Genomic DNA, 15848 nt, shown 5'->3' on the forward strand with positions numbered 1-15848 from the left:
AAATGGTAAACATTTCGGATTATTATTTTTAAAAGAATTATTAATATTGTTTCTCTGAGCATACCTAATATTCTCCTCCTCTTTAATAAAATTAAGAGCTGTAGGCATATCTTCCGGTCGCATTGCCCTAATTGATGCTCCTAAAGGTTCTTTTAATCCGGCTAAGAATGTTTTTTAAAGTTTGAGACTGAAAGAACGATCTTTTGCATTTTATTTTTCCCTCGTCAGTTTCATGCAGGCTTACATAATTAATAATTGTATTTAGTATGTGCATGCATCGATTATAAAAATCCTGAGGTGACTCCTGTTCTTGTTTCATGTTTACCAAGTCCCTAGTTAGACAATTTTCATCGCGTTGATCACCAAAGTTTTTTAATAATATTTGTTTCATATCTGCCCATGATGAAACACCATTAATATTAACAATTTCCTCAGCTTTTCCTTCCAATTGATTTAAAATACTATGTAATAATATAGTGTTGTTAAAACAATTAGCATCCTGTGCATTATAAAATTGAGTTAATATGCTTTCACAAGATTCGATAAATCGACTTAACCTATTTGGATTTCCATCATATTTTGGTATAATTAAAAGAGCAGTTTTTATAGAACTTAGATTACACTCCTTTGCTTGGCTAGGTTGCGCCATTTTGCAAGAATAGGGTAGAAAAGGGTAATGGGAGTCACTTAAGCAAGTTTTCAAATAAAAGCTTATTTCAATATCAAATATTTATTGCTTATGTTTTATAACAAAAAACACTTATTTGTCTAACAATTGAGATCAGTTTTAATCATTTGGTACATAAACTTTGGGAAAAAATTAAGATTAAAAAAAAATAGGTTTGACTCCCATTGCACTTACTTCGGGGCAATGATGGTCAGCCTGGGAAATGAAGATCAAGTAAAACTAACACATATCGCAGATGTACCCTTCGGCAGAATCCCATCCAGTGCATTCTGTGTGTGCCCACAATCCACATGTGGTACAGCGGTACCACATCTCATTGTTTCGTCCAAATTCACTGCATATCAAGCATCTATTTCCTGCGTCTTCTGCATCATCATTTTCGTCATCCTGGCACAAGTCGTTAGTGTTAGTGTCTGAGACTGATGTATCGTTTGAATCTTGAAGAACCTGTCTCTTTGCCCTTTGGGGACCATCACCCTTCTGCACTTCAGTCTTCTTCCCCTGACCCTTACCTTTCCATTTCTTTTTTTCTTTCTCTTGCTCTTTCTGTATTTTTTTTATCTTTTTATTTTCCTTTTCTATCAAATCTTTCTTCAGTGGAGTTGAGGTTAATACAATAGCATGCTGCTTCTTTCGGCGCTGTTTCTCTTTAGCCACAGTTGTTTTCTCTGGTAATTTTATAAAATCGGAAAGTTGAACATTTGACGTAGGATCAGACGACTTTTTGTCTTGTGATGTTGGGGAAGAGATAACTACTTGCGCTGATTCACTTACAGCTGATAAATCTAATTGTTTTGATGTGCTCAGAATGACATTTGAATCTTGTTCTATGTCACAAGTAGAAATCGTAATAGACTCATTGCAAACGACTATAGAGTCAGATTGGAGAATCTCAGCAGCCATAAAATCTTCTTCACAAAATACTTGGGGATTTATTGGAAAAATACCTGTTGCCCTAAATCCCGACTCTGCTTTGTTAATAGAGGCAACGGTAATATATGATTTCCTCACCAATGAAGCTACATCATAAGGAGATATGTGTTCGAGGCGATGACTTTTGATGTGCAAATCACATTCCTTTTTGTATGCGGTTTTAAGAGGTCCAAAGAATGACACGTCCAAAGGCTGCATTCTGTGGGATGTGTGTGGTGGCAAGGATAACATATGAATATAGTTGCTTTTGCAAAATTCGTAGATAGATAGGGAAGAATGACTAGCATGATTGTCTAAAATCAAGAGAACAGGTTCGTCCATAGAAGGTTTAGCATGATTTTTAAAATGTGTGAGCCACTCAAGAAAGAGACTTTCGTTTATCCAACCATTGTCGGAGCATTTATAAAGTGCTCCTGATGGACCATCCTTCTCAAGTAGAGGAGTCATTCTCTTGCGAGGATAAATAAACATAGGTGGGATGAAGCCACCTGCAGCGCTCATTGCAAATATCAAAGTTATATTTTTGCCTCTCTCCCAACTGGTGATGGACCCCACTCTCTTCTGTCCTTTTGTTGCTAGTATTTTCCCTGGAGTCTGTACTGTTGTCATTCCGGTTTCGTCGCAATTATATATATTTTTGGGAAGAAATTTGTGTTTCTCCATAATTTCCTCCAACAGCTTAAAAAATAACTGCACCTCCTCTTTATTGAACGCTGTTATTCGATTTATACTGGTTGCCTCTGGTTTCCTCACAGATATATTATTTCTTGCCATAAACGCTGTCAACCAATCTCGACCAGCCATTTTTGTAACTTTATTAAAGTTATGCTTTAAATTCATACTTTCCGCATAATCATATGCCACTTTCCTTATTTGAGTTGCGGTACAACCATAAAATATATTAGCCATCTTTTTTATAACATCAGCTAATTTTTCTTCTACTTCAGGCGTAAATACTGTACATCTTCCGAGACGTGGTTCTAGGATAGTCTTCTTTTTGTATCTTTTTTGTAAGCTCGAAAATGGGATACCAGTAGATTTACTAGCTTTTCTTATAGAATAACCTTCTTGTTCAATAAGAAGTATGGCTCTTTGGAGAACCTCGGATGACCAGTTGGCTTTTTCGGTTGTCCTTACTCGTACTTTCGGCATCTAGAAACAAAAATATTAACATTAGTCTTTTGCGGGTAATGGTAATCACCTGCGGACAATGGGGGTCACTTGACTCTCATTAGCCGCTACTATACTGCCAACAAAATAATAACAATATAAAAAAAACCTAAGTTTGAATCGTAATATAAGACGCTTATCACAATTTTAAACATACAGACTACCTTTCTACAATATACAAAATTTGGTAAACATAAAAAAACGACACTCACCTCTAATAATATTTTTACGTAATATTACATTGACAACGCGCGAAAACAACACACTACTATCTCTCAGCGATGGGCAGCGGTAACTGGCGGGAGGCGTTCGCGACGGGGCCGGCGGGTGTAGAGGGGGGTGTTATAGGCATGTTCCTAGGTTTCGGGTGCGTAGTTTCGTAGGTATGCGTGTGATTCCGATTGCCCGCTGACTCCAATTACCCGCCCTTCCCCTAATCTTTAAACACAGATACTTTTTATACAATTTTTGTTATAAAATGCAATACACAATATTTTTTTATAAATTTCAATATTAAGAAATTGACTCCGACTCTACTTCTCTTTTATAATTATACTTAAACACACACAAAATAATAAAATATTTTCTGAAGTTCCCAATAATACTTCTACAATATTAATACCACAATATCAATAGATCTGGACTTACGATTGGATGAGGGTCCAGGTCCATAGCTTCATGATTGAAACTTATTCGCCAAAGTCTTCGTCAAAAGCCACAGGAACTAGGTTGTAACTGACGTGAAAAATCCGGTCTCTTGATTTTCGAAAAGCTCGGTTTCCAACGACAACAATCCGTTTCGACTGCGCCAGTTATGGTTGTTATATAGATAGTATAGATTTTTGAGGTCCTTCGACGTAGATATAAAGACGATATGTAGATATATGTGGTATTTATTACTACTTGACACAATTTAAAATATGTATTGCTAGTCCGAGAGCGAGTCCGAGAGTGTTCTTCTTGTCTGCACTACACACATACGCACTGTCACATCACTATAACACGCTACTGTGTTCCGGTTTGAAGGGTGTGGTAAGGGAGACAGACTTTTCTGAGGCTTTCCAGCTTAGTTCCCAGGGGTAGCGGCGCATCTGTGGCCGACCTCAGGTGGGAATATCTAATCCTATCTGGGGTTGATTACAGATGTCCATGGGCGGCAGTAGCCACTTACCATCAGGTGGACTGCATGCTCGTCTGCTACTCTTATATTATAAAAAAAAAAGTCAATGATGAACTGGCTTTGCAATTTCATTAGAACCTACACCAAATATCTTCAAACACAACTCAATTATTCCCATCGGTTGAGGAGTTACATATTTTGACTCCGAGCCACATTATCAGACCCTCAAATAGTCAATGATGAACTGGCTTCGCAATTTCATTAGAACCTACACCAAATATCTTCAAACACAACTCAATTATTCTCATCGGTTGAGAAGTTACATATTTTGTCTCCGAGCCACATTATCAGACCCTTAAATAGTCAATGATGAACTGGCTTTGTAATTTCATTAGAACCTACACCAAATATCTTCAAACACAACTCAATTATTCCCATCGGTTGAGGAGTTACATATTTAGACTCCGAGCCACATTATCAGACACTTAAATAGTCAATGATGAACTGGCTTTGTAATTTCATTAGAACGTACACCAAATATCTTCAAACACAACTCAATTATTCCCATCGGTTGAGAAGTTACATATTTTGACTCCGAGCCACATTATCAGACCCTTAAATAGTCAATGATAAACTGGTTTTGCAATTTCATTAGAACCTACACCAAATATCTTCAAACAAAACTTAATTATACCAATCGATTGAGGAGTTACATATTTTGTCTCCAGAACCCACTCTGATCCTCATCATATTTAAATGGGACCAACTTGTAGCAATTGTCCACACACGAAATGAAAGGCATTAAAATAGGTTCATAAACGGCGAATTTACATAGGTGGAGGAGTTCCCCAATTTTTCTCCAGAAGCAATCGATGGATCCTAACCATATTTAAATGGGACCAACTTGCAGCTCGTCTCTACACAATAAAAAAAGGATTATTAAAATCGGTCCAGTAACGGCGGAGTAATTGCTGTACATACATAAAAAAAAAAAAGATACCGGCCGAATTGATAACCTCCTCCTTTTTGAAGTCGGTTAAAAAGATTCAATTACAACTCTTTTATTTATTTTCTCTGACAATTCATTCCATAACATCTTATTTTTTTAAAAACATAATATCCTTCTTTCTTTTTATATAGTTTCCCGCTACATTGCTTCTCACCAGCAATAAAGTAGACTCTTATTAACATAAATTAACTAAAAAGTATTGTTATGAAAACATACCCTTACAATATTGTATCTTAAAAGCTTTCAGGGTCACTCAATAATTTACTAATACAATGTTTCGGTGTCCATCCTGTCTAGACGTTTGATAATATTACAATAGCTGATAAGAAAATCCCACGTAAACCTTCGCTTCGAAGAATGGATGTTTTCTCCGTGTATTGTTTTAGTGACAATGGCGTGACCTTTAGTTCTAGAGAAGCTGTCATAACATTGACGTCACTGTCATAAAGTATCTTCTTACTAATTGATCGTCTTACTACACTCGGCTGCAAGCGAATCGACTCACTCTCCAAGCGCGCATTCAGAGCCGCTGCATTTAAAAACCCCAGATGTAATTTGTTACAAATTTTTTTTTCTTAAATCTTAAAAAGCCTAGCTTTCCAATAACATCTTTTTCATGGAAATCTGTACGGTAGTTATTTTTTAAAAAACAATCTTTGCCAAAGTGCAGGTTAAAAGGAAATTTTACCAAAGGGATTAATGTGATTGAAGTGAAATAAAGGACATTACGAACATTTTAAAATTGTTGAGTTGGTGTAATTAATATCGGGTATTACCTCCCCTTGCCCTAATAACTGATTGCATTTGATTTGCCATCGAACAGACCATTTTTTTTTATAGTGGCTTGGGGCTTAGCCTCCCACTCCTCTAATAATGCGCTTTGGAGCTCGCGAACGTTTGAAGGAGACGGATTTCTGGTCCGAACGTTTCGTTACAATACATCCCACAAATGCTCAATCGGATTCATGTCTGGGCTGAGCGCAGGCCAGTCCACCGTCGGTATACCGAATTCTTTGAGTAATTCCCTAGTAACACGTACAGTTTGACACCGGGCATTATCATGCATTAACATAAAGTTATACCCAATGAACCTGGCATACGGAACGACATGATCTGAGAGAACATCTATGATGTATAGGTCAGCAGTCAGTCCTCCTCCTCGGTCTCCTGCAGGCACGAAAACGAGCTACGTTTTTTCGTCAAAAGAAATCCCGGACTACATCATACAAGAAACGCCCCCTTAGTAAAACTGTTTCATTGAAACAGCACTGCGCAAACCATTCGCCTAGACGCTTGTAGACCTGATCTATCCTGTCATTGTCATGCAAACACATTCTGCATTCGTCAGTGGACAGGACGAGACGCTACCGAGCAAATTGAAGTCGATCTTGCTGGTGTCTTGTGGCCAATTTGCGGTCTTTGGCAGCCCATTTTGGAGGGAGGTTGGCTTCTCTCAGGTGTCTTCTTACTGTTCACTCACTGACAGCTACTCCGCGTACTTTCCAGAGCTCTTGTTCCACATCAACGCCGTTCGAATGGCGATTTCAAAATGATGTCGATACAATTAATCCATCGTAAACGGCGGAAATGCAACGATTATCGCTGGTTCTTGGTCTCCGAAAAAAGCCGCCAGTCTCTTGAAAGCGTCTGTAAACTCTTGAAACAGCAGATTGCGACATACGAAACTGTTGAGCTACTGCACGCTGGCTAAGGCCCTGTTGCAACAACGCAACAACTTGAGCGCTGTCTTCCGGTGTTGTATCCATGATGTCGTCGAAATAATGAGCACAGGTAGTGGAGATGTGTACAGGTCAACATCTGATAAGCGACTGATAACTTTATGACAACACAATGGCCTTGTATACTGAATTACAGTCCGCAAATAGTGGGTATCACAACGAGCACAATTCCCACTACTTCAATTCAGCACCAATTTAAAAAAAAAAGTATTGTACTGAGTTTTATGGTAATGATGTCATTCGAAAGCTAGGTTTTTAAGCTTTAAGAAAAAATAATTTTGTAACTAAAATACATCTGCGTTTTCAAATGCAGCGGCTTTGAGTGCGCGTTTGGACTGTGAGTCGATTCGTTTGCCCGCGAGTGTAGTTGATTTAATAAGGGTTTATAATTTCTTTTGTAATGTAAGTGTATCGTAAAAGACTCTGCAGTGTGACTGACGACCCGCGTGGCGGAGCGGTCACCGTACCGGTCTCACAAAGGGTTCCGGGTTTGATTCCCCGCCAAACTGAATTTAGATTTTTGTCTGAGTCTGGGTGTTTATGTATTCGTCTATGTTTGTGTTGATGGTACCCATACAGAGAATCCTGTGGGACTGTGAGTGTAGAAACTCAGTAAGTGACTACTCCCACTCATGGACATCTGTAATCAACCCCTACACTACTTGTGATCTACTAAATTGAAACCACTCGCTTAAAACTGAAACATATCGGCAATTAACACTGTGTAATAAGAATTGGTTGTGATGATTGTTTTTGAGGCGTTTCATAGTCCTCAAGTGTAACAACACTCCGCATGTTTCGTGATTGCCTCTTCATATTTGATTAATACATTTATTAATAAGAGTGTGGTTAAGCTATGTTGAGTTGAAGCGTTTCATCTTAGTCCAGAGCTACGTAATTTTATTCAATTTTTCGGCACTTGATTTACATAGAATTGACTAAAAAAATCCACGGGCAGCACTAAATTAAAACCAGTTACCACTCGCTTAAATCAACAACACATCGGCAATTAACACTATAATAAGGCAGAATTGGTTGTGATGATTGTTTTTGAGGCGTTTCATCTTAGTCCTTAAGAGTAGCAATACTCTGCATGTTTCGTGATTGCCTCTTAATATTTGATTAATACATTTATTTAATAAGAGTGTGGTTAAGCTAGGTTGAGTTCAAGCCCCCCCCCCCCCCCCAAGTTGGAGTGCGCCTTGTCGTGGTGAGGGGGCTCAGTAGCCCGTTGCAATCCAGCAGCGGGTGAAGCTAAAGTGCTCCAGTGGCGATTGAGATACACTGCGTGTGGCCCGTATCGGGCGGCGGTAATATCTCGACGGTACGCTGCGTCTGTCCCGGATCGGGCGGCAGCGCTATCTCTTTAGGTAGTTATGGTTCTTTGCGTCTGTCCCGTACCGGGCGGCAGAGGTACCACTAGTGGTGGTTGTGATGCGCTGCGTCTGTCCCGTATCGGGCGGCAGTGGCATCTCGTTGGCTGTCGGGGTATTTGCCCGGGTCAAGGGTGACGGGCGTGACGTGCACTTACACTGCCGTTGCGTAGGCATTCATTTGTCACCGTCACCAAAACCGCAGCCCATTAAAGTATCGTGGTCACGTCTCGCGGCTTTGATGGAGCGGGGGTCTTGGCTCAACCGCCCGGACCGCGAGGAGAAAACCTCTTTAAAAAACCCCAAAGGCCGGACGCTGGGGTACGTGGCGTGCGGCCGCCTCTCACAACAGCTGAGAGGTGGTAGACTGGGATAAGTCTGCCCGCTAACGGCCGTGCGGGACTTCTCGACCCCGCACAGTATTAGAGTTGCCAAAGGACAGGGGGCTCTCCTTTGGTTGACTTTTTATTTCCCCCATACTCGTGGGAACAAAAATGGAGAAGTTAAATTTTATTTTAGACGATGTGCCTGTGATGGGCGGTGTTGAGGTGGTGCCTGAGAAAGGCGGAGACCGAGAGGAAGCTGTCGAGCCTCGCTCCAGCTCAGCTATGAGCCATGAAGGCTCAGACAATGGAGGCCGGTTCTGGTTACGGAAACGTAACCGAGTCGCCGCATCACAGACGTCCGATGAGGACAGTGCTGTTAATTCGGAGCCAGCAAAGGCGCCGAAAATTTCCGCAGCTCGCCGTGGCAGGGGTAGACCGCCTACTGCGGGCAAGAAAGTTGGTCTTGTAGGTGCAAAGGGCGCGGAAAAAGGTCCAGCAGACGCAAGAGAAGAGGACGTCGCTAGCGACCGGCGATGCGACAGAAGAGGCTCTGGCAACGGAGCTTCAAGACCGCGTCCGGGCTTCGGTAGAGGCTATTTCAAAGGTCGCGAGCTCATCGAAGAACCTCAAGGGGACCTCGGTGAAAGCTCTGAGGGACGCTGCTGCCGTCATCTCTGAGGCTGTAGGTGCGCTCCAGCGACGCACGGAATCAGAAGAGGTGACCCGTTTGCGGCAGGCCAATGATCGACAAAGAGCCGACAATGAACAGCTGCGAAAGGAGCTGGCGGAGCTTCGACGCGAAATGGCCGAATTGCGGGCTGAAATACGCCAAGGTGGCACGAGAGTGGTTGAGGATCCGAATTCAGGGACCCCCACAAATTCGCTGACAACTGGGGTTGCATCGACCTCCGAGGCTGAATTGGAGAGGACCATCATGCTCCGTGTGGGCACGATGGTAAACGCTCGACTCGAGGCGCTGGAGCAGAGGTTGCCGCCTGAACCCCGCGTCCGCCCGCCGCTGGCCGCTGATAAGGCGAAAATTGCCAAACGCCCCGCACCGCGCGAAAGTTCGGTGCCGCCAATGGCCCAGGACGAGCCTGCCCCCGGTCCAACCCCGAAGTCCCAGAAGGTTAAAAAGGGGAAGACTAACGGCAAGAAGCCTGCACCAAATCCGCCCCAAAAGGAGCCCCGGCCTTTGCCACCGGCTCCTACGTCAATGGACGAAGGATGGAGTGTAGTGGCAAAGCGAAGGTCCAAACCCGCACAACCCAGTATGGCTCAAGTTGCGGCATCTGGCACCGGGCCGTCGCAGCCACAAAGGGCTCGGTGTGCAGCACCTGGCTCCCAGCAGCCGCAGGCTAAGGAAAGTAGAAGGCGGACGCGCAAACCACGTCCTCCCCGTTCTTCGGCTGTAGCTATAAAGCTGCAGCCGGAAGCACTGAAGAAGGGTGTTACTTACGCCGCAGCTCTTGCCGAGGCCAAGGAGAAGATCGATCTCCAGGGTCTTGGCATTGAGTCTGTCAAGTTCAAGGTGTCCGCTACAGGAACTAGAATCCTGGAAATTCCGGGTGCTACTAGCACTGAAAAGGCGGACACGTTGGCAGACAAGTTGCGTGCTGCCCTGGGTGAGGACGCGGTGGTGTCCAGACCAGTGAAGTGCGCGGAGTTACGTGTGTCCGGTTTGGATGACGCCGTCTCCGCAGCAGAAGTCGCGGCGGCAATTGCCAGGATTGGTGGATGTGCTCTAGCGTCCGTCAAGACTGGCGAAATTCGCCGCGACCACTTCGGTCTGGGCACGCTCTGGTTGAGCTGCCCGGTAATCGCTGCCAGGAAGGTGGCTGATGGCGGACGAGTGCTGGTCGGATGGGTGTCGGCCAAGGTCTCGCTGCTCGAGGCAAGACCGCTGCGCTGCTACCGCTGTCTGGTAATAGGGCACGTGCGGGAGCAGTGCAGCGGTACGGTGGATCGCAGCGGTGATTGTTATCGCTGCGGGAAATCGGGCCACGTAGCTCGAGACTGCAAGGCCGCCGCGGCACACTGCACATTGTGTGCGGCAGCCAAAAAGCCGGCCGACCATAGATTGGGGGGTAATTCTTGTACTGCCCCTCGGTCTAAAGGGCGTAAACCACCGACTGTACCCTCAACACAGTCGGCTAGTGGCAGCTCAGCTGGAGGGTCCGGGAACAGAGTTGTGGTTATGGAATCCTAATTATGGACCACAACCTCCGATTTCTCCAGGCGAATATCGGCCACTGCGCAGGAGCACAGAGCCTCCTGACCCAACATCTTAAGGAGTAGTCGATTCACGTGGCTGTGGTTGCTGAGCCGTATTTCGTTCCGCCCGACAACACGAATTGGGTTGGGGACCGTGACGGCTTAGTGGCATACGACAGGAGGCGATAGCTTCCCCGCCCTTTGAAAAGGTAGCAAAGGGCCCGGGATGTGTTGCTGCTCTATTGGGAGATGTTGTGGTAATTGGTGCCTACTTCTCTCCCAACAGATCGCTCGCCGAGTTCGAGGTTTTTCTCGAACAGGTGGGTGCCCTGATCGTACAGAGCCACCCTCGCCCGGGCGGTCGATCTCAATGCCTGGAATACGGCTTGGGGATCGCGCGTCACGAGTGCACGGGGTGAAGTACTGGAGGAATGGGTTCTCGGACAAGGACTACCCCTTCTCAATCGGGGATATGTAAGCACGTGCGTGCGGCCTCAGGGTGAGTCCATTGTGGACGTAACGTTCGCAAGTAACACCCTCGCACGCCGTGTAAGAGGCTGGGGAGTCATGGTCGATGCGGAGACTCTGAGCGATCACCGATACATTTGGTTTGATCTCTCCGCGTCCCAGAATGCTCCGACCAGCACACCCCGGTCCCCGGTTGAGGCACCTCGATAGGGACCTTGCGAAGGAGGCTGCAATTGTGCAATCTTGGGTGTCGCCCGCTGATCCTGTGGTAGTGGAGGACGAGGCGGAATGGTTTCGGGGGGCGTTCACACAAGTGTGTGACGCGTCTATGCCCCGTTCCAGGCGTCGTCCTCCCAAGTGCCAAGTGTACTGGTGGTCTGCAGAGCTCGCGCAGCTGCGCAGGGCTTGTATTGTGGCCAGACGCCAGTACACGAATTACAGGCGTCGACGGATAAGGGACGCGGGGCAGATTTTTTTTTTTTTTTTTTTTTTTTTTTTTATATTTGAACCTGACGATAAAGCAGACGTGCTACCTGATGGAAAGTAGTTAACGTCGCCTATGGACATTTGCAACACCAGAGGAGTCGCCAATGCATCGCCGGCTTTGAAGGAGAGCTCTTTTTGCACCTTTTTTGAAGAGCCCCATGTCATAGCGCTCCGGGAATACCTCGGGAGGAAGCTCATTCCACATCTTACACGTCCGTGGCAAGAACGTCCGTGCAAACCGAACCGTGGAGGACCGCCACGAGTCCAGTTGGTGTGGATGGAACTTCATCCTTCGGCGAGTGGTGCGATGGAGGAATGGTGACGTAGGCACCAGGTCAAATAGTTCCTCGGAACACTCACCATTATAAAGCCGGTAGAACACGCAGAGGGAACCTATGTCCCTCCGTAAACTTAAAGGTTCTAGCCGATCGGAGATCCTCGGATCGTTGACGATTCGTATTGCGCGTTTCTGCACGGAGTCAAGTGGGTTAAGTTGGTATTGGGGCGCCCCTGCCCAGAGATGTGAGCAGTACTCCATGTGGGGTCTTACTTGCGCCTTATAAAGCAGAAGCAGTTGCCCCGCAGTGAAGTACTGCTTCGCTCTGTTCAAGACGCCCAGCTTTCTTGACGCCAACTTCGCCTTAACGTCCAAATGACCCCGGTACTGCACATCACACGATATGTCAACTCCTAGGATCCCTATACTTTTATTAATGGTGAGTGGAATTCCTTGGAACCGTGGCGCTATGACGAATGGGGTTTTTTTAGCGGTAAACGCGCAGACTTGTGTCTTCGTAGGATTGAACTCAACAAGGTTAAGTCGACCCCATGTCGAGACTTGCTCCAGAGAGTCCTCGATTTCAGACACAAGTCGGTTTCTACTTTCCTCCACGAGAGTCCGAGAGGTATTTGCACGGCCTGTGTACACAGCATCTCCCGTACTATCATCCGCAAAGCAATGAATGCTGCCAGTTTTTTGCAACATGTCATTGATATGCAGAATGAATAGTGTGGGAGAGAGGACAGAGCCCTGAGGGACGCCGGCGTTAACAAGCTTCGTGTCTGAGCAGCACCCGTCAACTACGACTTTGATTTGCCGCTCAGACAGAAAACTGGCTGTCCATGTGCACAACCTCTCGGGAAGACCGTAAGATGGAAGCTTCGCGAGAAGGGCCCTATGCCAGACCCGGTCAAAGGCCTTTGCGATATCCAGGCTAACCGCCAACGCCTCACCATTGCTCTCAACGGCTTGCGCCCACCGGTGTGTGAGGTACACCAGAAGATCACCAGCTGAGCGGCCCTTGCGGAAACCATATTGGTGATCGCTGATCAGCTGGCGATCCTCGAGGTACCTCAGAAGCTGGGTATTAACCACACGCTCCATTACCTTTGAGAGCAGGGAGGTTATCGCAATAGGCCTGTAATTAGCCGGGTCACTGCGGTCACCCTTCTTGGGTTGGTTGGTTGGTTGGGTTGGGTTGGATTGCACTCCTGCATGCTTCTTTCAAGGAGGCGAAGTGGCAGTTGGTGGCAGCGATCGGCAGAGCCAAGACTCTGGCCTGGGACGAGTTGTTGGGGGCGTTGGATTGCGATCCGTGGGGCAGGCCGTATAGGATAGCGATGTCTAAACTTCGCCCCTGGGCACCCCCACTAACGCAAAGTCTCCGACCTCAGCTTCTGGACAGAGTCGTCACGGCTTTGTTTCCGCGGACGGAGGAACATTTGTGTCCTCCCATGATGCCTTCAACTGCCGCGGCACCCGGACCGGATTTCGTGCCGCCAGTAACCTCCGAAGAGCTGGGAGCAGCGGTGTTACGGCTTTGCGCGAAGAACACTGCTCCTGGTCCTGACGGCGTGCCCGGTCGGGTAGTGGTCTTGGCCATGGAAGTTCTTGCCCCTCGTCTGAGGTGGTTGTTCGACGCCTGTCTGGCTCAGTCCAGAATACCACTCCTCAGGAAAGCAGGACGTCCAGCGGAATCCCCATCCGCGTACCGTCCCGTCGTGATGTTTGACGAGGATGCCAAGCTTTTTGAAAGAGTTGTGGCATCCCGAATCGTCAGGCATCTCCAGGGGGTCGGTCCGGATCTTTCGGAGAACCAGTTCGGATTCCGCAGGGGAAGATCCACCGTAGACGCGGTGCAGAAGGTAAAGTCCTTAGTGCAGGATGCGGTCGCCCGGGGTGAGGTCGTGTTGGCGGTGTCACTTGATATCGCCAACGCTTTTAACACCCTCCCCTGGAGTTGCATCAGGGAGGCGCTTCGTTATCATGGAGTGCCCCCTTACCTACAACGGATCATCGGGGACTACTTGTCTGGGCGTGCGGTGGAATACCCCGGCCAAGACCGGTGGTGTCGGCGGGAAATGTCGCGCGGAGTTCCACAAGGGTCAGTGTTGGGTCCCCTCTTGTGGAACATTGGCAACGACTGGGTGTTGAGAGGAGCTCTCCTTTTGGGTGTCGGCGTTATTTGTTACGCGGACGACACTCTGGTGACTGCTTGTCGCCAGAACCACAGGGTTGCTTCTCTCCGCGCCACCGCCGGCACGGCATTCGTAGTGGGCCGCATACGGCGATTGGGTTTGCGGGTGGCGCTCGAAAAATCTGAGGCTGTGATGTTTCATGGCCCTCGGAAAGCGCCGCCCCGGGATTGCCATATCGTCGTCTCCGGAGTTCGCATCGACGTGAGGCCGTCGATAAGGTATCTAGGGCTTGTCCTGGATAGCCGGTGGAACTTCGGTCCCCACTTCGAATGCCTAGCGCCTCGGCTACTGAGGACGGCAGCGGCCTTGGGCAGGCTGCTGCCGTCGGGACGTGAGTTTTGTTTATTCCCAATAAATTGGCAATAACCAAAGCACGGACCGCTATCGATAAGATCGAGTAGGCGAGAACCGGCCGAGAGGCCAGAGAAAGTCCTGGGTTTAAGACACTAGAGCGCGAGCAGGCAGGGCTGCTCGGTCTGGCGTCCAAACGCAGAGAGTGAATCCTCCTTACAAAAAAGCCCCTCTATATTCGTTTCGCGCGCGCCACAGGTGCGCGCGACCTTGCGAGGGCGTGTCCGATAGAGACAGCACTGTGCAGTCCGTAGATAGCACAAATAAAAGAAGCTAAATTTGAGATGCTAAAATATATTTAATGACGTGAAAATAGTTACAAATTACAATATTATAATTATTGGGGTATGTACGGTAAGGGCGAACGATGCGAACTGAACCGCGCGGCGCGCCGCCGCGTGACAACGTTTTGCTGATTTCGCATTGTAGGTGCGATGCACCGAACATGCTCCCGAGACAACAAAAATGAAAAGATAACAATTGAAATGCTAATAACAGACATTATTTAAAACAATTTTAGTAGAAATAAGCTCAAATATGTAAATTGACTTAAAAGTTGTATATATAAAATTTAAGAAATATAAAAAATATAAAAATGTTTAAACTACATCCGCCACTCTATACACCCTTATCGGCACGGGTGAAGTGGATGCGTCCTTTTTCACTTTCACACTACACTTATCACTAAGCTGACGGTCAGCTCTGTTGTTTAGATTTCGCGCACTCTCGACACTGATAACACTGATATTCGGTGAGGGTGAAGGCCGATAGCTCACGGCTACCGGTAGCTGCTTTACACTGCGACGCCGGCTGCACCTCTTCCATAGGATCACGACTGCTACCACCACACCTGCTGTCAGTAAAACGTAGCTAACCACGTAGTGATGAACATCATGATGGTCCATTGTGGTGTCTTGAGGAAGCTCTACGTTTTTTAACTGATTTATTTGCTGTCCAAGTTTTTCTAAATTGCGATGAATATCGGCGCTGGATGTTTCATTTCCATCTATCTTAAATGATATATTCAGGAGATTATTAATTGGAGCTACCCGTGGTGTATATAAGTTCGGTTCGATAGCGATCTTTCTGATCGCTTCCTTTTGAGAGTACGCTGTAAAATCCGTTTCTTTTATCAAACAGTCTGAACTTAGGTGTACGATACCCGAGCCCGTCAGCTGCTCGACGGTAACATGATCATCACAAATAATGCGTAGTACACACCGATTGCAACAGGAAAATAAAAACGAATTAGATGCATGAAGTTTCAACCATTTGTGTACACAAATCGATAGTTTTGTTTGGCAGTGATGAGAAGATGAATCTCTTACACATAGTCTATTATCTGGCTTCAAATGGTAGAAAGTAGTGTGTAAGTTACATTGATAAGATGAGCTAAGATAGATGCACTGCTGCATATCATTTTCTCCCATTGGAATGTAAAGATCCTTCTGAAGGTTAACTGCTATGTAATCCGATATCGGAATAATACTGTA

General features: G+C 46.3%; 2 protein-coding genes across 2 annotated transcripts; one reads left to right on the forward strand and one right to left on the reverse strand.

Annotated features, from left to right (window-relative positions):
• Nucleotides 1-907: 907 nt before the first annotated feature.
• LOC140746818 (uncharacterized) lies at nt 908-2944 on the reverse strand. Its single transcript, XM_073078914.1, has one exon. It carries the CDS (start codon nt 2771-2773, stop codon nt 908-910), a length of 1866 nt encoding a protein of 621 aa, XP_072935015.1. The 5' UTR covers nt 2774-2944.
• Nucleotides 2945-8526: 5582 nt separating this feature from the next.
• On the forward strand, nt 8527-14632 carry LOC140746608 (uncharacterized). Its single transcript, XM_073078731.1, has 6 exons — nt 8527-8814; nt 8858-10552; nt 10752-10987; nt 11203-11443; nt 13036-14222; nt 14554-14632. The coding sequence occupies exons 1-6, from the start codon at nt 8527-8529 to the stop codon at nt 14630-14632; spliced, it is 3726 nt and encodes a 1241-aa protein (XP_072934832.1).
• Nucleotides 14633-15848: the final 1216 nt, after the last annotated feature.

This window comes from Epargyreus clarus, unplaced genomic scaffold (genome assembly GCF_041222505.1).
Source record: "Epargyreus clarus isolate Ecla_fem2 unplaced genomic scaffold, WU_Ecla_fem_2.2 ptg000013l, whole genome shotgun sequence".
Classification (NCBI taxonomy): domain Eukaryota; kingdom Metazoa; phylum Arthropoda; class Insecta; order Lepidoptera; family Hesperiidae; genus Epargyreus; species Epargyreus clarus.